Source organism: Hyperolius riggenbachi, chromosome 6 (genome assembly GCF_040937935.1).
Source record: "Hyperolius riggenbachi isolate aHypRig1 chromosome 6, aHypRig1.pri, whole genome shotgun sequence".
NCBI lineage: Eukaryota > Metazoa > Chordata > Amphibia > Anura > Hyperoliidae > Hyperolius > Hyperolius riggenbachi.
Window position 1 is genome coordinate 77729135 of NC_090651.1, and position 23742 is coordinate 77752876.

The 23742-nt window shown below is 44.7% G+C and overlaps 1 protein-coding gene across 1 annotated transcript in view; it reads right to left on the bottom strand.

Annotated features, from left to right (window-relative positions):
- The window catches only part of CCDC24 (coiled-coil domain containing 24), a 101329-nt gene that overhangs the window by 67244 nt on the left and 10343 nt on the right, over window positions 1–23742 (bottom strand). The window contains exon 3 of the mRNA XM_068242534.1: window positions 4454–4629. Coding sequence (XP_068098635.1) covers window positions 4454–4629 — 176 coding nt within the window. The remainder of the gene's footprint in view (window positions 1–4453; window positions 4630–23742) is intronic.

The window sequence follows — 23742 nt, forward strand, 5'->3', positions numbered from 1 at the left end:
CAACTACACCTCTCTTTTTTAATTATTTTATATATTTTTGGGGCCTCCACCCCACACATCCATTGCAAGATTGTGTTTTTAGAGTAGGTCTTATCCCTAGGATCTACCCAACTACTGCTCTGTAAGCCTCATTACTGTTTGCAGTTCTTGTGCTATCCAAAATTTGGGAGTGACCCTCTTTACACATTTTATCCTTTAATATATTGAACTACTGCCTCCTGGTATTTGTCTCTGTTATGTTTTTTGGGTCCAAAGATTATCTTGCCCCCCCTCTTCATTCCTGCATATAACTTGATTTACCCTGAAAGAGTTAACCTATTCAGGTGTGCAAGTGACAGTTTCTCTCTAGTCGGCAATCTAGTCAGACTATAGGCTTGTACACAGGCCTTCCCTAAGTCGACTAATAACCACTGCCTCAGCCGATAAACAGGCGTGTGTATGGCAGCCCCGACCTCCAACCTGCGAGCTTATCCGCCTGGCGGATATACTCACCCCCAGCGCAGTCGATTCCCCGCCAATCCTATTGATCGCGTCACTCCACTGCCTGCGGTGTGACATCACACCCACGCTACTTGTCGGCCCTTTGTTGGCCCCCCATATAGCAACACAGGTCCTGATCCCCCACAGACGACACCTGTCAAAGGTGTATGTACCTTATAGCGTGACCCCACTGATATGGAATTACAGCCATAAAACTCCTGCTAAGCAGAGAACATCTTCTGAGTGCAGGGGATAGATAGAAAGGTTCATAGTTCATCAATTGGGACTAAATGGAATAGGGAAGGATTAAGGCATGGAGCCTGTTAGTTTAAAAGCTAGGCAAAAAAAAAAAAACACAGCTGAGAGACAGGGAACGCATACAGCTGTTATGAACAATTGCTGTATCTAAAACAATGACAAGTAATGACAGATTACAGGTTTTTCACCTGGCCACACTGAAAGCACCATTGCCCCATATCTGTGACTGGAGTTCCACCTTAAATCACCAAAATTCTCTCAGTATTTAGGTCCAGCGTTAGTTTTCTGTGCCCATTACCAGTTCTCTGCATGAGCCAGTAAAATGTCATCACCCTGCTGTGGGACCAGATATCTGAAGTGAAGGACATCACCAGAACAGGCAGTTATAAGCACGGGGACAATAGGAGGAGAGGTACAGAATCTCTATAAAGGGGTGAGAGGTGACACAATGGATAGATGGGTTGACACCACAGGAACGACTCTATTGTTGTGCCAACAAAGCGGACCCCCAGGCTGCACTGCATGCCATGCAGGGCAGCCCAGTTGCTATGAAATAACCAATTAGAGGCCCATTGTATTGGGATAGGGCAGCTTTTACAGGAGAAGCTGGAAGATTTTCCACTGAAACACTATGTTGTTCTGGAGATGATGAATAGGACGGCTCAGGCGGGATTAACCAGAAAGCATTCCAGGACTGGCCTGCATTCATCGCATCTCTTGAACTGCGACACCCAAGAGACGCAATTACAGAGCAGGCGATGACAGCCGTCCGGTTATTGATGTTACTGACGTGCAGAACTATTGTTTTACGTCATACGCTACTGCAAAGGATAGGACCCCTTTTAAATGCCAGCAGGTGACATTCTGTAGTGGATTATATGGCAAAACGTGAGAAGTAAAACTACAAGGCAAAGTTTATGGAGCTGAAGAAAACATCTCTGTTAAGTCCAAGTTAAACAAGTCTTGGCCCATATAAGGAAAAATAAGCTATCTCCAATCCCAGCGTGGATGTGCCCAACCCCATGTAACAGGACAGAGGGTAATCTTCCTCATCCCACCAACACTGCCAGGTCAATTCTTTGGGGCAGATGCTGGCTATGGGGCATAACAATAGACCCTGAAACCACTGTCATTGTGGGGGCCTAGGGGCAGCACCGGAGCATCGTATATTAGCAACAACAACAGCACGGAACATTTATATCGCGCTTTTCTCCTGGCGGACTCAAAGCTCCAGAGCTGCAGCCACTAGGACGCACTCTATAGGCAGCAGCAGTGTTAGGGAGACTTGCCTAAGGTCTCCTACTAAATAGGTGCAGCTTACTGAACAGGAAGAGACTAGATTCAAACCCAGGTCTCCTGTGTCAGAGGCAGAGCCCTTAAAGAGAACCCAAGGTGGGTTTGAAGAATATTATCTGCATACAGAGGCTGGATCTGCCTATACAGCCCAGCCTCTGTTGCTATCCCAACCCCCCCTAAGGTCCCCCTGCACTCTGCAATCCCTCATAAATCACAGCCACGCTGCTGACAAACAGCTTGTCAGAGATGGCTGTGTTTACCTCTATAGTGTCAGTCTGCTTCTCTCCCCGCCTCCTGCAGAACTCCAGTCCCCGCCTGCATCCCTTCCCTCCCTGCTGATTGGAGGGGAAGGACGGGGGCAGGGACCGGAGCTATGCAGTAGGCGGGGGAGCAGCTGAGACTGACACTACAGATGTAAACACAGCCTCACAGCATGGCTGTGATTTATGAGGGATTGCAGAGTGCAGGGGGACCTTAGTAAGGTTTGGGATAGCAACAGAGGCTGGGCTGTATAGGCAGATCCAGCCTCTGTATGCAGATAACATTCTTTAAACACACCTCGGGTTCTCTTTAACCAGTACACTATCCAGCCTACCTCCTTCCAGCAGCGGGACAGGTCCTCTTTATTCCTCTAAAGTGCACAAGTGCCGTACAGCCAATCACTATGCAGCTTCTGTCACTGTCACAAGACTTGAAGGGAAAGAAGCCGTATAGTGATTGGCTGTATGGCGCTTGTACACCGAATACTGGAGAGGACCTGTCCTGCTGCCAGAAGGAGGTAATATGTTACACTCCACATCCGCTCTGCATTATGTACAGGAATGGGCCCCCCAGGCCCTGGGCTCCACATCACAGATGGGGATCAGGGCTGTGGGGCCTAGCTGACATCTCTGCGGGTAGCTACACCCCTGGCTATGTGGTTATCCCTAGAGTCCCACGTTTAATTCACAGACAAAATACTATCTGTATGGAGTGTGTAGGTTCTCCCGACGTTTGTGTAGTTTTCCTTCGGCAATCTAGCTTCCTCACACATACCACAAATATACTAGTAGGAATATTGGCTTTCTACAAAACTGAGGAGCCCTCCCTCAACAGTAGTATTTATTGTTCCTGTGCTGAAAATTATCACTTCTATAGATAATTATCACTTCTATAGATGCTTTGAATAGTGGTAATCATTAACAAACTGTTAAAGTGGACCCAAACTAAAAATACAAGATTTCAGAAATAAAATATATTTTCTAAATTATAATAATAAATAGCAGCCTTTTTTCAGCTGCATGATGACAAATATAAAATATTTTACATTTATTGGAGAAACCCGTCCCTTCCTTTCATATTGCCGGCAAATAATCCGGCAAACTGGTGAAGTAGATGGTGTCCAGCAAAGGAGGAATTGCTAATGGCTGCCCCCAGTATAACCCTAGTTATGCAAAGAGGAGGGTGAAAAGCATGCACTGAAATGCCCATAGGCTTGAAGGAGTGTTTATTTATCTTTGTATGTGTCAGAGTGGTGCAACTAAATATTTTGAATAAAAAAAAATGTTTGGTTTGAGTCCGCTTTAATGTAAAACTTGCACTGGGGCCCAAAGCCCCTTAGCTACGCCATTGCTTAGAGCCTAACTAAAGAAACGTGATATAGAAGTATTAACACTTTATTTTTCATTTTCATTTTTTATGTGTTCCCTGGACTCAGAAGTGTTTCTCAGCCACACAGGAGTTTTCTGACCTCTAAATAGTTATCATTATGATTGAGTGCCAGTGCACACCAAAAACCACTAGCGGACCCGCAAACGCTAGAATTTTTCAAAAAAGGTTTTTCAGAGCGATTTTAGGCATGTTTACAAAGGTTTTCTAAACATGCCTAACCTTTTTTGGAGTATTTTTGTGTAGCAGATTTTATATTTTGTTACAGTAAAGCTGTAACTGAACAGGCTCTGTAACAAAAAATGCTTGGAAAATCGCTCTGATCTTGCGTTTTTCAGAGCCGTTTTCCACTTTCCAATACTTTACATTGAGGCAGAAACGCCTCAGAAAACTGCAAAAATGCTGCAGCCCCCGAGTTTGCGTTTAGGGAAAAAACAAACCTCTCTGGTGTGCACCATCCCATTCCCAAGCGGTCCCCGTCCCTGGCAAGTGGTTCAAAAACGCTGAGAACCGCTCTTAGTGTGCACCAGCCCTGAGTGCTAAGGTACGGTCCAACTGCAGATAATCTGTCATTGCAAATGAATAGTCATTCTAAGTAGGGCTGGCACTCTTCATACACATTTTTTTCGCCATGTCACTTCAAGGCCCTCAAGTGTAAAGTGGTAAAGTGAAAAGCATTATAATTTTTCTTTAAGCAACAGACTGCAGACGAGGAGGAGACATTACATGGGTACCGCAGTGCCATGCTGAGGAGCACACTGCTGTCACTTACAGGCCTTGGTGCCGCGCTTTGCTCCTCACACTTAGCAGCAACATGCGAATCTCTTGCGTCACCATTTCCTTTATCACCGGCGGGTCGGCCAGGATGGAGCAGCTGCTCGGGGGACTCTGGAATGAGGAGGGACTGGTGGATCTGATCTCTCTCCACAGCTCCAGCAATACCTCAATCTGGAAGAGGAAGACAGAAGGTGAGAGACAAGATAAATGTGTCTGCAGAGCAACGGAGAACACAGGGTACAAGGGAATCTCCACTCTTGCCAGAAAAGGTTTGCTATAAACACATATTAATGGTGCACAAATGTTTTTGCTATTCAATTTTATTAAATGTAACCTTTCCATTACAATTAGCAACTAGCTATCAATTTCCAAAACTGACTAAGGGCTGGTTCAGACGGACGTCTGTGGTGCGTTTTTTAAACGCCGCGTTCGGACGCCTGTGTTTATTTCCCAAGAACGCTGGCGTTTAACAGCTAAGCTTTTAAGGGCTTTTGAAGGCTTTTAATAGCTTTCATATTAGTAGTGTTTTGTGAGCGTTGCGTTTTCTGGGCTTTTGCTGGCTACAGGAAGTGGGCGTTTTAAGAAAGGAATTGTTTACAGGAATTGGGATTTTTTTAAAGGGATAGGGCTTGCTTACAGGAAGTGGGGGGGGGGGGGAGTTTAAAGGGAAATGGCTTGTTTACATGAAGTGTTTTTTTTTAAAAGGGAAAGGGCTTGTTTACATGAAGTGGGTTTTTTTTTTTAACAGAAAAGGGCTTGTTCACGGAAAGTGGGTTTTCTTTTTTAAAGGAAAAGAGCTTGTTTACAGGAAGTGGGGTGTTTTTTTTTTAAAGGGAATGGAAAGTGTTTTTAACAGGAAGTGAGTTTTTGTAAAGGGAAAGGCCTTGGTTATGTGTCTGCAGTATGAGAAATACCTTTGTACTTCCTATACTCCATGCGGGTGTAGTGGGACTTGGGAAAGCAGCAAAATATGACATGGTAGTCCATATTCTGGTGCTTAATTACTGTCTGGTGGTGGGGTGGTGTAGGGAAGGCATAGCCGCATGCTAGTTCCTTGAAAAAATCCTTGGGAGCAAGCATGCGGGTATAGTGGACCTCCAGGAAGCAGTACACATTGCGTAATAAAGTAAATACACACATTGTTCTTGAGAAACAATTTTTTTTTTATTGACGTAACCAAAAAGTAGGTCTTTAACAATATGTTATATAAAAATAACTGTACAACTGTACAAATAATACAAAACTAGTTATGAAGCTAACCAAAAAGTACACAACTATTTAGTGCAGTGCACAAAAAGGACTTTGACTGAAGTAGAGAAAGTCCGTCACCCCATGGGGGACCCTCTGCCTGTGGCCTGGGGAAGGCAAAGCCTCACCCCAGGACACAGACAGATAGTCCTACCATGAGGGGATGGACCATCTCCACCTCAGCCACCACACAACTACACAAGTGCCACACATGTTTAAAAAACTGTATCATATATCTTCAATTATAGGCGGTGTACAACGAGAGTCCATTTGTAGGGAGGCAGATACAGCCTCTGCTGTGCTTCTTTCTAAAGTGGCCGGCAATGATGGATGCTGTACATTAGTTGCCTGTCCTATGGCTTGACCCTGCGTGTGGCTACTTTATGGTAGTTGGGGGTATGGGTGCCAGTTTAGTTGATATGGAGGTACCATTTGGCTATAACTCCCGGGAAAATAGTAATGTGGCACAGCCTCCTGCGATGTGCTCCCAGACCAACTCTCCCTTGATGGGACACTAGTTGTCTTCATGTTCATCACGAGTGCGAACAGTCTTTGTTTCATCTCATCCCACTTTTCTTTGGGAACCTCCCTTGCTTCTTTTTCCAGTGCCCTAAAAAAAGTTCCTAGGCTGTCTTTTGGTTCAATTAGTTGTGCAACACTAGTTTCAACATTTTTGATTAGGGACAAAACTTCAGCATTTTGTTCTGGTACGACATTTCTAGCCCGATTTCTCCTTGGAGCGGTAACTATGGGTGATCTAGGCCTTTGACCAGTCGATGTTGTTGCTACAGTGGATTGTGTGTTTCCACTCTCCTCCAGTGACTCCTCCTCAGTCTCCAGGTTTTTAGAAGAGGATCTTACTGAGGTATTTAGAGATCCTACACTTGCGTCATCTTCCTCCTGGGCCTCACTTCCTTGCTCCTCCTGGGCCTCAGTTTCCTGGACATTTGTATTTGTTCTGCAAGGTAAAAAAAAACATATGTATTGCAAAACAAATGAGAATATTATAAAAACTACAGGATCTGGTAAAAAAAATAGCATATCATGAAAAGGTTCTGTAAACGACCTACTCTAACCACCTGCAAAAGATTCCTGAGACTTTTAAAAACTCCCAGGCTAGTTCATTACTCAAAACCACAATCATGGGTAAGACTGCCGACCTGACAGCTGTCCAGAAGGCCATCATTGACACCCTCAAGCAAGAGGGTAAGACACAGAAAGACATTTCTGAATGAATAGGCTGTTCCCAAATGCCGTATCAAGGCACCTCAGTGGGAAGTCTGTGGGAAGGAAAAGTGTGGCAGAAAACGCTGCACAACGAGAAGAGGTGACCGGACCCTGAGGAAGATTGTGGAGAAGGACCGATTCCAGACCTTGGGGGACCTGCGGAAGCAGTGGACTGAGTCTGGAGTAGAAACATCCAGAGCCACCGTGTACAGGCGTATGCAGGAAATGGGCTTCAGGTGGTGTATTCCCCAGGTCAAGCCATTTTTGAACCAGAAACAGCGGTAGAAGCGCCTGACCTGGGCTACAGAGAAGCAGCACTGGACTGTTGCTCAGTGGTCCAAAGTACTTTTTTGCGGATGAAAGCAACTTTTGCATGTCATTCGGAAATCAGGATGCCAGAGTCTGGAGGAAGACTGGGGAGAGGGAAATGCCAAAATGCCTGTAGTCTAGTGTCAAGTACCCACAGTCAGTGATGGTCTGGGGTGCCATGTCAGCTGCTGGTGTTGGTCCACTGTGTTTTATCAAGGGCAGGGTCAATGCAGCTAGCTATCAGGAGATTTTGGAGCACTTCATGCTTCCATCTGCTGAAAAGCTTTATGGAGATGAAGATTTCATTTTTCATCACGACCTGGCACCTGCTCTCCTGACCTGAACCCCATAGAGAATCTGTGGGATATTGTGAAGAGAAAGTTGAGAGACGCATGACCCAACACAATACTTTATTATTATTTTTTTTACCTTCTTCTCTCCATTGTCCTCCTCAGGAATGCAAGTTCCTCGAAAAGTGGATGAAACTTGTAACGAGATGCAGCCTGTCCGCTTCGATTTTGTCGGCTTTCCTGCAAATCTTTTGAATATCTATCACGAATAGATTTCCATTTTTTTGACCATTTTTACTGAGGGAAAAAGACAGAAAAATGAAATTACTAATGTGATAGTACATAGGTTGCATATACAAGTTACAAAATGTTTTGTTACAAAACCTTGAGCTTATTGGGAGGTTGTAGCAAGCACAAGGCCAGAAGACAGATACAATTCAATCATTCAGTGGGCCTGAGGTGCGGTACAATGAAATCATTCAGTGGGCCTGAGGTGCGGTACAATGCATTCAGTGGGCCTGAGGTGCGGTACAATGCAATCATTCAGTGGGCCTGAGGTGTGGTACAATGCAATCATTCAGTGGGCCTGAGGTGCGGTACAATGCAATCATTCAGTGGGCCTGAGGTGCGGTACAATGCAATCATTCAGTGGGCCTGAGGTGCGGTACAATGCAATCATTCAGTGGGCCTGAGGTGCGGTACAATGCAATCATTCAGTGGGCCTGCGGTGCGGTACAATGCAATCATTCAGAGGGCCTGAGGTGCGGTGCAATGCATTCAGTGGGCCTGAGGTGCGGTACAATGCTATCATTCAGTGGGCCTGAGGTGCGGTACAATGCAATCATTCAGTGGGCCTGAGGTGCGGTACAATGCAACCATTCAGTGGGCCTGAGGTGCGGTACAATGCATTCAGTGGGCCTGAGGTGCTGTACAATGCAATCATTCAGTGGGCCTGAGGTGCGGTACAATGCATTCAGTGGGCCTGAGGTGCGGTACAATGCATTCAGTGGGCCTGAGGTGCGGTACAATGCATTCAGTGGGCCTGAGGTGTGGTACAATGCAATCATTCAGTGGGCCTGAGGTGAGGTACAATGCATTCAGTGGGCCTGAGGTGCGGTACAATGCAATCATTCAGTGGGCCTGAGGTGCGGTACAATGCAATCATTCATTGGGCCTGAGGTGCGGTACAATGCAATCATTCAGTGGGCCTGAGGTGCGGTACAATGCAATCATTCAGTGGGCCTGAGGTGCGGTACAATGCATTCAGTGGGTCTGAGGTGCGGTACAATGCAATCATTCAGTGGGCCTGAGGTGCGGTACAATGCAATCATTCAGTGGGCCTGAGGGGAGGTACAATGCAATCATTCAGTGGGCCTGAGGGGAGGTACAATGCAATCATTCAGTGGGCCTGAGGTGCGGTACAATGCAATCATTCAGTGGGCCTGAAGTGCGGTACAATGCATTCAGTGGGCCTGAGGTGCGGTACAATGCTTCATTCAGTGGGCCTGAGGTGCGGTACAATGCAATCATTCAGTGGGCCTGAGGTGCGGTACAATGCAATCATTCAGTGGGCCTGAGGGGAGGTACAATGCAATCATTCAGTGGGCCTGAGGTGCGGTACAATGCAATCATTCAGTGGGCCTGAGGGGAGGTACAATGCAATCATTCAGTGGGTCTGAGGTGCGGTACAATGCAATCATTCAGTGGGCCTGAGGTGCGGTACAATGCATTCAGTGGGCCTGAGGTGCGGTACAATGCAATCATTCAGTGGGCCTGAGGTGTGGTACAATGCATTCAGTGGGCCTGAGGTGCGGTACAATGCAATCATTCAGTGGGCCTGAGGTGCGGTACAATGCATTCAGTGGGCCTGAGGGGAGGTACAAAGCACATTCAGTGGGGCACATGTCAGTTAAACAATACAATCAAATCATGCAGTGAGCCACAGTATACTTACAAATGCTATCTTTCGTGGATGGGCTGTACTGTTGGTAATTTTCAAAAAAGTGACTGCAGACAGCCTCCCATGCGCGAGATTTCCGGATGCTGTTGCTATGATCTTTGCTGCTACAGTCTTAAATTGCTGGTTGGCCATGGATTTGCTCCACAAGCTCTCCCAGCTCCACCCTGCGCTCTGCTGCTGCTGCCGCCATTGCTGTCGCATGTGAGATTTCCTGCCGCTTTGCATTGTGGTTCCTTCTTCATACCCTCCCGGCCCCTCCTCCAGACGCATTTATAGGCGTTTCTGGGGCTTTCGCGTGCTTTCGTATGCGTTCGAATGCGATGCGACCGGACGCAACCGCCTGCCAGAAGCAGCATGTCGTTTTCGAGCCTAGACGTGAGGCGGGGATCAACTGCCAGGCGTTTATGAAAGCTTGCAAAAGCCAGCCATAAACGCTCCCATTCACTTGAATGAGACGGCGGTAGATCACTAAAAGCATCGCGTCTAAAACGCCGCAAAAGCGTCCGTCTGAACCAGCCCTAAGAACAAACTGCAACTATTCTGTAGCCTAAAATCTGTACTCTGTAATTCAGTACAGACAACCCACGAATTACATTAATTGTGTGATCAGAATCAGAATCGCGTTTATTTCGCCAAGCACCACTGGGTCGTGCCCGGAATTGGGCTTGACACATGAATACAGGGCATATACATAGGAACATAAAAGACAACAGAGCATAGAACATAGTAGACATCACTTCATCTCAAAGACATACATAATACATTTTCAAACACAACTGCCATGTGGTTTACAGGCAGGAAAAGTCAACGTGGGGGGCCTACGGGGGAAGAGCGCGGGCAGAGTTTATATACTTCAGCGAAATTACAGCTGAGGGTAAGAAGCTGTTTTTGTGTCTCGTGGTCTTTGTGAGGATGGACCGGTACCTCAGGTATCTCTGCCCCACGGGGAGCTGATTGAAAAGCTGGTGGCCAGGGTGGGAGGGATCCTTGGCGATTTTCAGTGCTCTGGAGAGTAGTCTAGTGTTATAGAGGAAGTCTAGGGCAGGGAGTGTATTCCCGATGATCCTTTCCCGCTGACCTGATGACCCTCTGTAGTTTGCGCCTGTCGTCTTCAGTGGAGACAGCATACCAGACAGTGATGGAAGAACAGAGGACGGATTCAATGGTAGCGGTATAGAAATTCGTCAGGAGTTTTTGTGACGAACTTCTTCAGTTGGCGGAGGAAGTAAAGCTTCTGTTGAGCTTTCCTCTGGGTGGAGTCAGTATTTGCCTTCCACTTCATGGGTACCATGGCAACGGGTGTGTTTTATAGGTTACGTGGGTTGTGCTAATCATGCAATGCACACAACCCACTGTCGGGAATACTGGTAAAATTGCCATGCCCAGGGAATACCTAACCATTATTTCCTGAACACCCCCCTTAGTTACTTATCCACTGTCTGTGGAGCTAGCTTATCTTTACTACGCTGTAGAAAAGCAATGACTTTCTTGTATTTGCAAATCTTGCCAGTTAAACACTAAATAAATCTTACATTTTCATCTGTGATGTTTAGTAGTTTTCTAACTACTTGTACACAAATACTTAAAAAAAACCTCTAATAAGCTTAATAAATACAAACAAGTAAAACATGAAACACAAATAAAGCATTCCTTTTAAGCTCAGTCAGAACATACTCTGTATACAACAGCTTTATAAGTCTGACTCTGGCCTTCAGTACATATGTAGCGATTTTCTCTGTATGTACGGTAATTATTGTACTTTTTTCTTTGTGCTTCATCCTATCCAGAAACCTTCAACTGTAAAAATAATTCACTATATACCTTAGTACCAATAATGGTCAATGTCTCTAGAGTACAATGATAACACTGTACATAACATTTTAGCGATAATACTAATATATACCGGTACATAAAGTGATCCTAGCCCTGATTCCATTCTCTTTTCTCCTAGATGTTTTAACACCGTATCAACAAATACTTTTCATCCCCAGCAAGCAAAAAAAAAAAAAATATTCAAGCAAATCGGTGAGGAAAATGAAGATAAAAACAATTGATACTTACCTAAGTAGTGGAAGGCCTCTGAATGGTCCAGAGGCTTCTCAGACCCTCCTCAAGCCCGCCACCAAAGGTGCTCGGATACCCCTTTTCAAAATCCGAATTGATCCGGATACCCAGGTATCCGGATCCGAATCGGATATTCGAATCCGAACTTTTTGGTATCCGAGTAAACTCGAATATCCAAACCCAATATCCTGGATTAAGATATCCGGATAGAAAACCGGAAGTGACCTGAAAATGGCTTAAAATGCTTCCAAAAGTCTCCTCAAATGGCAAAAATTTCTTTCGAAGGTCTCTCTCTCTCTCTTTCTCTCTCTCGGCCTGACTGCCTTCGGATTTTTGCCATTGAAGGTGATTTTGGCTTCTGCTCGGATATCTGAACTAACTATCCGCCCGGACTTCGGATTTCAGACAGGAAATCCGAGTTTGTCGGATAGTGCTATTCGGATTTAAAAAAATATCCAAATTGCTATTCAAAGTTTGGATAGTGGAAAAAGTTTGGATTATCTGGGTAGTTCGGATACCCGAATATTGGATGAGCACCACTACCCACCACCATGGTTTGGGACCCTCTTTTTCCTCCTAGCCATGCTCTTGTCCAAGTATGAGCTTCTCTGTACTGAGCATGCATAAGTACAGTCTGCACATGCCCAATAGAATAAAGCTGGCTCGTGCATGATGGAAAAAGCATACACAAGCTGCTACGTTTTACTGAGCATGCCCAGTATGAAAAAGCTTGTACCTGGACGGGAAACAGGCCACCGGAGCATATCTGGCAAGCCCTTGTTGATTATGCTTAGAGACTGCTGAAACGGAGTATAACATCAGGATCTGGGAAGCCTCTGGATTATCTAAAGACTTCTCTCTACTGAGGTATTTTTTTTATCTTTTTTTCACTTTAGGTTTGCTTTCAAATAAGTTGTGCCAAACTAATAGGCTATATACATCTAACGCATTTTTTCAGATGCAGATTCCTGTCCTGCTGTTCCCTTTGCACAGCTTGCGCACTTCCTCTATGAATTACATTGTGTTACTGTGGAATAATGTGCACGGTTTTCTGCGCTTAAATGGGCGTGGCGTGTAGAAAAACACAAGGAATAAAATGCGCACAGAAAAACTGACTGCAAGGCGCTCCCTCAGGCAAAGCTTTCTGGGCAGCAGTATCTCCAAGCCTGCACTGGATTAATGTGACGAGAAACACTGGTTGTCTGATACTCAGCCGTAAGGAAAAGATATCAGTCCTTTTACTGGAGTCTTGTTACATTGCTGACTTCATGGACAAGCTCAATTATTATCATTATTTTCCTTTTGTTTTTCGGGTTTTTACTGACAGCGTTTTCGTACAGAGTGTCTATAAATCTCGGGGCTTTTGGCACCCCCTTTGTGCGTAGTCTGGCTCACTCTATCAGAGATTGCATCTCCAGGTCAGTCATTTCCTGCAGGGAGGCCCAGGATCCAGACAGACTGAAGACTGCTTGTCTTGGATCCCGCACTGCGTACTGCCAGACTTGAGGAAGATTGGGCTGTATTCATTAAGTAATATTCAGCAACCAGACTGAGCGCTACAGACAGACATAATAATCCTACGTCCAACTAAATGCTCAGCAACAGATCTGAACTGTTAATGTGGCGCACGCTGGATGGAATGAAGAGGGATAGTCTACAGAAATAAACTAGAGTACATATAACAAATATACTGTACTTAACAACCCAATTGTCTGTTCAATAATACAATCATAATGCATATAAGTTCATATAGACAGCACTGTATCATACAGTCCAGTGAACAAGTGATTCACTTGCCTCCCACTCCTCCTTCTCACCATAGCCCAATTTGAGCTTGGCCTTCTTCAGTTTCCTTGCCCATCCATCTCGATTTCCGAGTCTTCTCTGAAGGTTTCTTAACAGTTGGGTTTTCACGGGAACAGGTTGTTAGTCTATTGCCCAACCCCCATACTTGAAGGACCAGTCACCAGGGTATCCTATTTAGTCTGGAACATCACCATTGACCTGTCCAGCTAGGAAGACCCTACTAGTAGCTAAGCTACCGCCAGCATAGCTCTCAGGTTCACTTGTTAACGCAAGCTCTACCACTGCGACAGAGTAAGGATACCTTTGGTAAGGATGCAGCTTGCATAAGCCTCCAATCCACACAGAACATGGAAGACTGACTGAAACAAAAGGATCCCCTCCGTGAGTGAGCTCCACCACCTCCCCTTCAGACAGGGCACTTACTCCATAATGTATGACCCTCTGCAAGGTGGATCCACATCGCTTTGGGGTATTGAGGCCACCCCCTGCCTGTCACAAAATCTCCCCCCTCATCTTCACTGCACACAGGTCTGGCCTTCATATGAATGTCACTTGAAAGATAAAAATTTGCACCTGCCATAGCGTAAAACTCTAACAAAAATGTTTTTTTGTTAAAATTGCACACTCACATACTTGAACATTAAACAGGGCTCAGATTTTTTTTATGGGTTCCACTACATGCATAGGCCGTCCAGCCAGCTCCTGGCAACGCTGCAATTCCGTATCCCTGACTCAAAACCCGGCATGCCATCCTAGTTCCATGTCTGTAGTAATGCCCTATGGGTTTTGTCACTACCAGTGACATTGCAGAGTTCATTGCCAATCTAGAGTGGAGGCATGCGATTCAACAAGTGTTTTATTTGGGCAACAGATCAAAATGGAGAGGATAAATGTGCATTAGCCCAAACAAATTCATTAGTTTTCGACCCATGAGTCTTGAGTCTGCTGTCCAGTCTGAAAAAAAGCAAAAAATCTTCATACTGTAGTCTGAACTGGTCCTCACATGCCAGCTCCAAAGATGTCTGTCTACTATCTGCTATAGCTTCCACTCAAGGATGCAGAGATATTCGAGCCTGTGCAATGTACACAGTAGACACTAGACAGACTGCATAGTCAGGAGGCTCTCAGATCTGTTCTGGGGTAAAATCAGACTACAAAAGCATTAGAGATCAAGAAGCAATGTGTAAGAACACATTTATTAAAGCTGCAGTCTATCCAATTTAGTTCTGTAAAAAAGAAAAGAAAGAAAAGAAAAAAGGCTAAAACATGTCTGCTCTTTACTTTGGTTCTTGAGAGAATTTTTCTTTACACTTTCTAATGACTCAAAGTTCAACAGTCTTTGGCATTACTCTTCCACCATCTGCACTTTCTGACACAGAGCTCTACAGTTAAAGAGAAATCATGACCAAGAATTGAACTTTATCCCAATCAGTAGCTGATATCCCCTTTACCATGAGAAATCTTTTCCTTTTCACAAACGGATCATCAGGGGGCTGGCTGATATTGTGGTGAAACCCCTCCCACAGTGGGATGTCAGGACCATGGTCCTGACAGTTTCCTGTCTGTGAACCTCATTGCATTGTGGGAAATAACAGTTGTTTACAGCTGGGTTGAACTTCCAAAAAAGCAAGCAGCATCTCCTTCCACTGACATCACCTGCCAGCAGTAAACATGTTACCATGTGATAAATGCCAGAATGTAAATCAGGGAGAGGAAAGATTTTACAATGGGAAAACACTGACTAAATCATTTATACAAAATTATTGTAAAAATGAAGCACTTTTTTAATTACATTATTTCCACTGGAGTTCCTCTTACATTTTTTAACTCAAACAGTATCACCTGCCTATACTACCCGAACCTTAAGGGCTCATTCACACTACAGAGAGCATACACGAACGCGATTTCGTGTATGTGTTGCCATCGTGCGGTCATCGCACGTATGGGCTTTGAGTCTTATGGGAGAAAAGCGCTTTACAAATGTTATTGTATTGTATTATAATACACGTTGTGGTGCACTAGGAGCGCAGACGTTGGCAGCCAACCCATCAGGAGAATGTGTGCGTTGTGCGATTAGATGTTCCCAGAAGTGTTACATCGTATTACATTGTAATGCATGGGAATGCACACCTGTAATGTGAATGGTAACATGAAAGGCTATGGACTTTCATGTTGTCATGTAGAGCGTACACTATGTGCGTTGCATCAAAACTGACAGCGCACCACAGTGTGAATGAGCCCTAACACTAAATTGTCTCCTGCTTTGCCACTAATAGTAGCTTTTACCTTTCAACTCTGCCTAATATAAAAAGAGACTCCTTAGGCCTCTTTCAGATGGAAGGCTGATCTGCGTGCTTGCCGTCCAGTTCAGCATCTTATCTGTCACCCATGAGCGCCATTCAGAAGCAATTAAAATGCAGTTAAACGGCAGAGTTTGTAACACTAAGCGTATCAGTGCTTGAAACGGGGTGGCGTTACTCGGCGGCAGAGAACCAGGACATGACGTGTCTGAGCACAGGTATGGCAGCACTCAGATGTGACTCCATGGGTGATGCCTCTCCACCATCCCAACCAAATGCTAACAAGAGCCCGGTCAATCCAAGAGAGCAGCTGACAGGCGATGTATTCACCGCCTTCAGCTGCCTGTACGAAAGAGTCCTTACTAAGCCCAGCTCCACCAGTATCGCTAACAACTCCTCCCTTGCATCTGTATTCTTAGCCCTGTAGTGGTTCCACGCATACAAATCCACTGTTACCTGCTGTCTCTTACCCTGAACACCTATTATCTGTCTTATTCAGCCACAAGGAAACATGCGGCTTACTCAAGCTTGCCAACTCCCACTGATTGCTCCTCATCAGATTCCTTCTGACGTCTCATGCTGTCTTCTCTCTTTCTAGACAGCATGAGTCATCAGAAGGGAGGTTTAGGGAGGGATCACATGGGAGTCAGCAAGTTCAGCTGTGATCTGACTACTTAGTAGTTGATTTAAACTGTGGGATTTTATATGTCTGGGTTTCAGAGAGAGAAATGATGTTCAGGATCAGAAAGTAGTTACTTTCTGATCCTGAACATCATTTCTCTCTCTGAAACCCAGACATATAAAATGCTACAGTTTAAATCAACTTTATGCTGAATACACACGGTTCGTTCCCGCATCGAATGCGCCGCTCGATTCCCGACAAATCGATTATTCCCGAACATTTCCGAGTGCATTTCGATGATTTTTAGGTTGATTGCCATGTAAAGTATGGCAAATTGACCTAACGATCCATCGAACCGTGAATCGGACATGTCGGAAATAAACGAATCGACGGGAATCGAGCGGCGCAGCGATGGGAATCGAACGCGGGAACGAACCTTGTGTATCCAGCATAAGGTGGCCATACACTCATCAGATTAGCAGCAGATAGATCATCAGATAGATTTCTTATCTATCTGATGTGTTTAGGAACAATTTTTACTAGGATTTTAATTCCAATAGATTTCAGTTTGAAATCTATTGAAAATCGATCTGATGGCATTTTTTTGCCATCAGATTTCCATTAGGGACAATGCAAAATGATAAGCAATCTCAACAGATCGACCTGGATTTTCCACCCTGCCAGATCGATTGAAATCAAGCGAAATCAATCGAAATCGGCCGCCTATTGGTCGATCGGTCAACCAATTTTGATCGATCGATCGGCCAGAAAATCGGCTGAGTGTATGGGTCCCTTGACACTAACCTAACTGTAACATCACTAATATTGACTTACCAATATATTTCTACCTAGCACTTACTGATACCCTTACGCTAACTGTAACCTATTATATTAACCAAAACGCTAACAATAACATCTCCTCATCCTTCTAAATCCCAAAACCAATAAAATGTACTTATCAAAATGAGGAATAATAATAATTATGGTCGGTCTCCTGGGGCAGTGGGCATAGATAATAAACGGTTTGTCAGCAGGATAAGAATTTAAAGGAAATTTAACCAACTTAAGCATTTACAGCAATGAAAACCTGATGGTTCTATTCTTTCCTACTTTATAGAGGAGCAAAAGAAAATCTGACTAACATAATGACCTCATCCAGCCATTAAATTCTCATCCCCACATACAGGTCTACACACTGGCATGCAGGGATTAACGCCAACAGTGGCAAGTCTTCAAACTAGGAGTAAAATTCACTCCAAATGAACATTACTCCATTTACACATATCCCAGCTGTGTACACACCATAGCAGACAGGTCACTGAGGGATATTTTACACAGACTGTTGCGTAGAAAGAAAGGAAAGCTGGAATGCAACAAGTTTATTATAGCAAGGCAGTTTAAATCATAAAATAATATAAATAAAAAATATCTCTAGATCAGCATTTCTCTGCCTGTGCATTGAAGTGTACCTCCTGTATAATTGAGGCTCTTGTTAAAGTAGTCTATACTGTCCCCTAACAGGGGATTGGCAATCGAATGGAAGAATAACTTACCCATTTTCCCTGAAATAGTCATTAATCTTAAATCTCACCCTCCATTGAAAAAAAATGCCATGGCAGAGCCTGACGAGACGGCCTATGGCAGCACAGGTAGGTAATTCAATGTGATAAGACACAAGTGGGGCTGGCCTTAGAGCTCCAGACTTCTCAACCGGCTTTTGGCAATCGATGGGATTAAAAAAAACATAAGTAAAAAAGAAAATTCACTGTATGTACGGTTTACCTGTGCACCAACCTTGCAGGCTTTGCATTGTCCAACGTAACCAGCATTAATTCAGGATAATAAGGCTGGAAAGGGTTAAGGTTAAAGTGTACCCGAAAAATTACGAATGCCAATTACCAAATGCGGTAACGCTTTATGAATGGAATCCAATGTCTTCAGCTGCACTTCTGACACATGTGGAAATTCCCTGGGACTCCATTCTTTGCTCCTCATCCTCATACTGTTCCAACTACAGTACAAGAGAACCAGGGACTACAGGCAACTGCTATTTCATGTCAAAGTGTCCCCTAAGGCTGCAACCGAGGCCCGGGCCTTTTTGGTATTTTCAGAAATCTGGCCCTGGCTACAGGCTGTGCTTCAGGCAGGACGGCACCATCACCTGTGCAGAGTAATGGCTTTAGCGCGCAACCCTGCCTCTCAGTTTATCAAGTGAAAGAGTGACCAAGCATGTTGGAAAAATGCAGTTTATAACAGAGTCTCTTTAAAGACTGGAAGAGGGGCATTTACAGACATAGGTATCTGTTGGCAGGCCGTCTGAATACAGGGCCCAATGTGGCTGTGTCAGCTGCCCTGTAGATCCAGCCCTGGCTGTAGGAAATGACTGGTACACATGACCAGGCACTTAGCTAAACAAGGAGCGTATAAAGATAAAAGCAACATCTGCCACAGAGTGACTTTAAGGGACTAAGAAAGTAATGGTCCTTAAAGGAGCCTTTCACTTTTATTAAAATCAGTGTTCCACTTTAATTCCTAGTCAGGTTTGATTTTTGAAAACAATAAAAAAAAAAGTAATTCTTTTAACCATTCCAACAGCACACTGTAATTAGAACTTCCCAGAAATCTCATGGCCTGTCTCAGAACATCCAGATCAGAAAAACACTTGCTGATCGCAAACACCCCTGCAAGGTTAACAGGAGAGCTTAGTCACATAGGTTTCTTACTTTCAATACATTTGGATAGCTGGCAATGGTATACAATGTGGAGATGGGATTATATGTAATGTATGGAACAGGCAGCACCTGGTACATGAGAATGGTCAGGTGTCAGATTTCAGAGCTGCTTCTAGGAAATCTCGGAAAATCCATTCTAAGAATAACCATATGAATTCACATGCTCTCGTCCCAGCTAAGCCAAATTGGAGCACTTTAACCTCAAAGTAACTGGGGGAAAAATAGATGATACCTCGTAGAGACCCTGAGTGCACAAGGAGGTCAGACTGCACAGAGCAGCGACAGGCACAGGTCGGCCTTTCACAGCTGAAACAATCATTTGTGATTAATTTGGCAGACACTGGGATGGTAATTCTCTCAGTCTCACACTACCCACAGATTTCCCAGCATTCAGAGCAGCAATCTACTGTAAGTGCCATCTGGTTGGGATGCCACCATAACCTCCTCTCACCAAGTCAACAATGTAGCTGTGAGTTTCAAAGTGAGAGGGACATTGAGGCTTTTATATTTCCTTTTAAGCAATGCCAGTTGCCTGGCAGTCCTGCTGATCCTCTGCCTCTAATACCTTTAGCCATAGACCCTGAACAAGCATGCAGAAGCAGAAGATGGGATGTTTCTGACATTTTGTCAGGTCTGACAAGATTAGCTGCATTAGAAGTATGGGCCAGAAACGTCCCAGCAATGCCACCTGAATTCTCCCTGTATTACACATGAATAACAGTGCTGCCACAGCTGGACAAATCCTGGTATCCAATCAATTATGCATCATAGTTTGCCACAGCACTGGTGATCAGGGGTGTCAGAAGCGTAAGCACAATCCACTTCAGAGATCCCTCTGTGGAACTGTCACAACCTGCGTGAGCACTCACAGTTTCCACAGATTAAAGAGGGTACCCTCACTTAATGAGGGTCCTAATCCACTGGTACACAGCGCTACCCATTTTAGAGGTACGGATTCCCTTTTGACCAACAATCTGCAAATTCTGCCTGTTTCGGCATCTCACAGTCTTCAGGGGTGAAGAGGAACCTAACGTTACCCCCCCTAAGATGGCGAGATGCCGTAAGCAATTTCTGGCAGTGTGGGGAAAAGACGCCTTAGATACTCATTAGCAGCGTCTGGCCTGGAGATCTCCTACCTCCATTTCTGTTTATTCTTCTACATGGAGTATAGGTAGGTAGCACAGAATGTTTCTCTGAGACCTGCACACTTCACTCCTCAGCCTGAGATATCCTACCAACATTCCCATCCCTTCTTCTATAGGGAATGAAGGGAATGCAGAAAGACTTGCAACCATCAATGTCCGTATAGAGGTCTCCCATTCCTCTCTACACAAAGGTTACATTCTCTGCAAAACAGTTTACATTGCCATAAAATCAACATTCTCCATCCTGGACCCATTCCCATTAGCAGGTGGAGAACAGCTTGAATATTCATCACTGAGTTTCATCAGATGAAGACAAAGAGAAGGTGGCCAGGAAAACTAGTAGGATCAGACAATACATCCCAGAAGCCAAGGAGCTGAGACAAGGGGAAAGAGAGGGACACTAAGTGGTAATACAGAAAAACATGGAGAAATAGTGAACAGAAACCACAGGAGCAAACAAAAGAGAAATCACCACATTCACATACACAAAGGAAATAGTTGGTACCAATCTGCACAGATGCAGGGGTGCAGTGAATATAATGATGGACCAGTCAATGAAGAACTAGATCACCACACACCATCCAGCAGTGATGTCCAGCCGGTGCAAGCCAGCTAACACTCAGCCATGAGGTCCAACTTACGCATGTAAGCCGTCTCAAGAACCCAAGCTGACAGGGAAGGACTCACTGTGTGCGCTCGTGTTGTGCTGGAGCAGTGGACAGCACAGCGGGTGTGCGGGATGACCCAATCCTGCTTTTTAGCAAACTATGCCAAGAAAACCAGACATGTTTTGCCGAAAGTCTTCCGGCTTACTCAAGGGGGCATGGTCACTCATTCTGACTCACACATCCTTCTTGAGCACCTGTCAGATCAGCACACTGACCACACCTTGCACGCACCCTGCCCAGCCCCAGGCAAACTGCCAAAAGTCTATGGGCGGGAAGAAGGCTGGGCCAGCAGCCCCAGGTTAGGCCCCGTTCACACTTGCGTTTTGGCAAATAAACGGACCGGATCCTGATCGGATCCTGACGTGATCCTGATCAGAACCGTACGGTTCCGATCCGGATCCGGTCCGTTTGTATCAGGCATGCATCAGGCTGCCATCCGGATCCGTGGGCAAAAAATAGCGAAATTTGAAAAAAAAAATGTTGGGGTCAGCAGAAGGTGCACCTGGTGCACGTGTAGAATCAGGTTCCTCCGCTGTAGGCCTCACCTCCACCTCCGACATTCTGCCAAACAGCTCCAGCACGTCTGTCACTGCTGTTCCACTCCAGACATGCTTGGCCCATGTGTCCCCATCCGAAATGGCCGCTTGCATACGCATAGGAAGTGGGGTAGAACGTCAGGTTTTTGTAGGCAGTGTGTTCTGTGCCTTCCGTTCCCCATTGGTTACTGTGTTCCGGATGGTGCTGTCAGGCTCAGGTCCGGCTCCGGTCTGGGTGCGTGGGCCGGAGATCCGGACCCAAAAAATAGCGCATGTTGGAAAAGAGTCCGGATCCGATCCGGCTCCGTACTGTACGGAACGGACGCGTGTGAACGTCCGCATAGACTTTACATTGCTATGCGGAACGTACGTTCCGTTTGTACAGTATGCGGTCCGGATCAGATCCGGAAAATCCGGATAGCGAACGCTAATGTGAACCAGGCCTTACAGAAGTATTTAGCTCATGCTACTAGCAACTAAGTAAATGCAAAAATAGGAAGACAAGAAAAACAAAATGAAATAAAAATGAAGAAAACTATGAGCCCAGTAATTGTAAAAGCCCAAGAAAAAGGAACTAATGTATTGAAATGTATCAAGCTGGAACAAAACAAAAAAGAACCAGCTAGATGGATACACAAAATATTTCTGTTTTACATCCCTAAGACCGAATGAGTAGCACATTGCCCATCTTGTTTGTCATTTTGCCCATCTCGTTAGCTATAGTTTCAAACACACTATTCCTGCATCTAGTCCGGCCATACTCAGAGGTTTTGCAGAACCCTTGTTTTCAGTGAAATCCCTTTAGGGGTACTGCAGCATTTTGCTACTTCTGTGAGACAAAATAGTCCCATTTCCCCCTTTTTAGTGGGTATAAGTAGTTCCACTCCATTGTTGATGCGATTGGCGTATCTAATCCATGGTGCATCACCAAGCCCTCATATTGAGCTACTTACGTGCCTTCAGTAAGGGTGGAAGAGAGCAGCGGTTGCAGTATGATACAGTGTTCTCCCCAGGCTCTTTTAGCCGGGTGCTCCACCCGGCTAGTTTTGATGAGCACCCGGCTGTCATCGGCTCACCTCTTCCTATGCTATAAGGAGAGTTGTGCACAGAAGTACCAGCCCAGCATTTTCTCATATTGCCCCACCCGGCTACTTTTTCATGCCACCCGGCTACGATTTCATACCACCCGGCTGGAAAAAAATTCTGGGGAGAACACTGTGATAGGAAAGCGAGTGGAGAAGACGAGGATTCGGCAAGGAACACGGCAATTCAGTTCAGCACAAATGCAACCAGGAAACAGTTTCTGGATCGGGGGGGAGGAGGGGGGTGGGGGGGATGGGCGGGTGACAATGCATTAAGCTCACATATTTGTTGGGGTAATTGCTGCATTTAATATCTGTGGGAGTAATGGCTGCAATTCATATCTGTGGGGGTAATTGCTGCATTTATTTATTTATTTATTTATGTGAGGGTATTTGCTGTATTTTATGTATGTGAAGATAATTGCTGCATTTCATATATGTGGGGATAATTGCTGTATTTTATGTATGTGGGGGAAATTATTGCATTTCATATATGTAGGGGTAATTACTGAATTTCATGTATATAGTAGTAATTACTGCATTTCATGTATGTGGAGATAATTGCTGCTTCATTTCACATACACACACACACACATATATATATATATATATATATATATATATATATATATATATATATATATATATATACACTGTATATATATATATATATATATATATATATATATATATATATATATATATATATATATATATGGGTAGTTGCTGCATTTCATGTATGTAGTGGTAATTGCTGTATTTGATGTAGGTATGGGCAATTGCTGCACTTCATATCTGTGGGGGTAATTGCTGCATTTCATGTATGTGGGGGTAATAGCTGCATTTCTTGTATGTGGGGGTAATTGCTGCACTTCATATCGGTGGGGGTAATTGCTGCACTTCATATCTGTGGGTAATTGCTGCATTTAATGCATGTGGAGGTAGTTGCTCTAATGTATGTATGTATGTATAGGGAACACTGAACCATAATTATACTGAACCATAATTATAAGGCTTGTTCCCCAATAGAGCTGGATCTCCAATCGCCAACCAGAGGGGACTGCACAGTATTCACTCTGGTGGTCTATTTGGAGAGCAGAGCAAATGCATTTCCCAAACGGACTTCAATAGAAACTGCATTCACTCGTCCACAATTATCATACAGGTAGGGACTTGGACTTCTTTGGACCGCAACAGATTGTAATGGATCCACTGCAGATTGATGTGTGCGTATGGATCTTATTAATAGTGGAGGGTACATAAACATTTACATTTTGTGATCAGTAAAACAGACA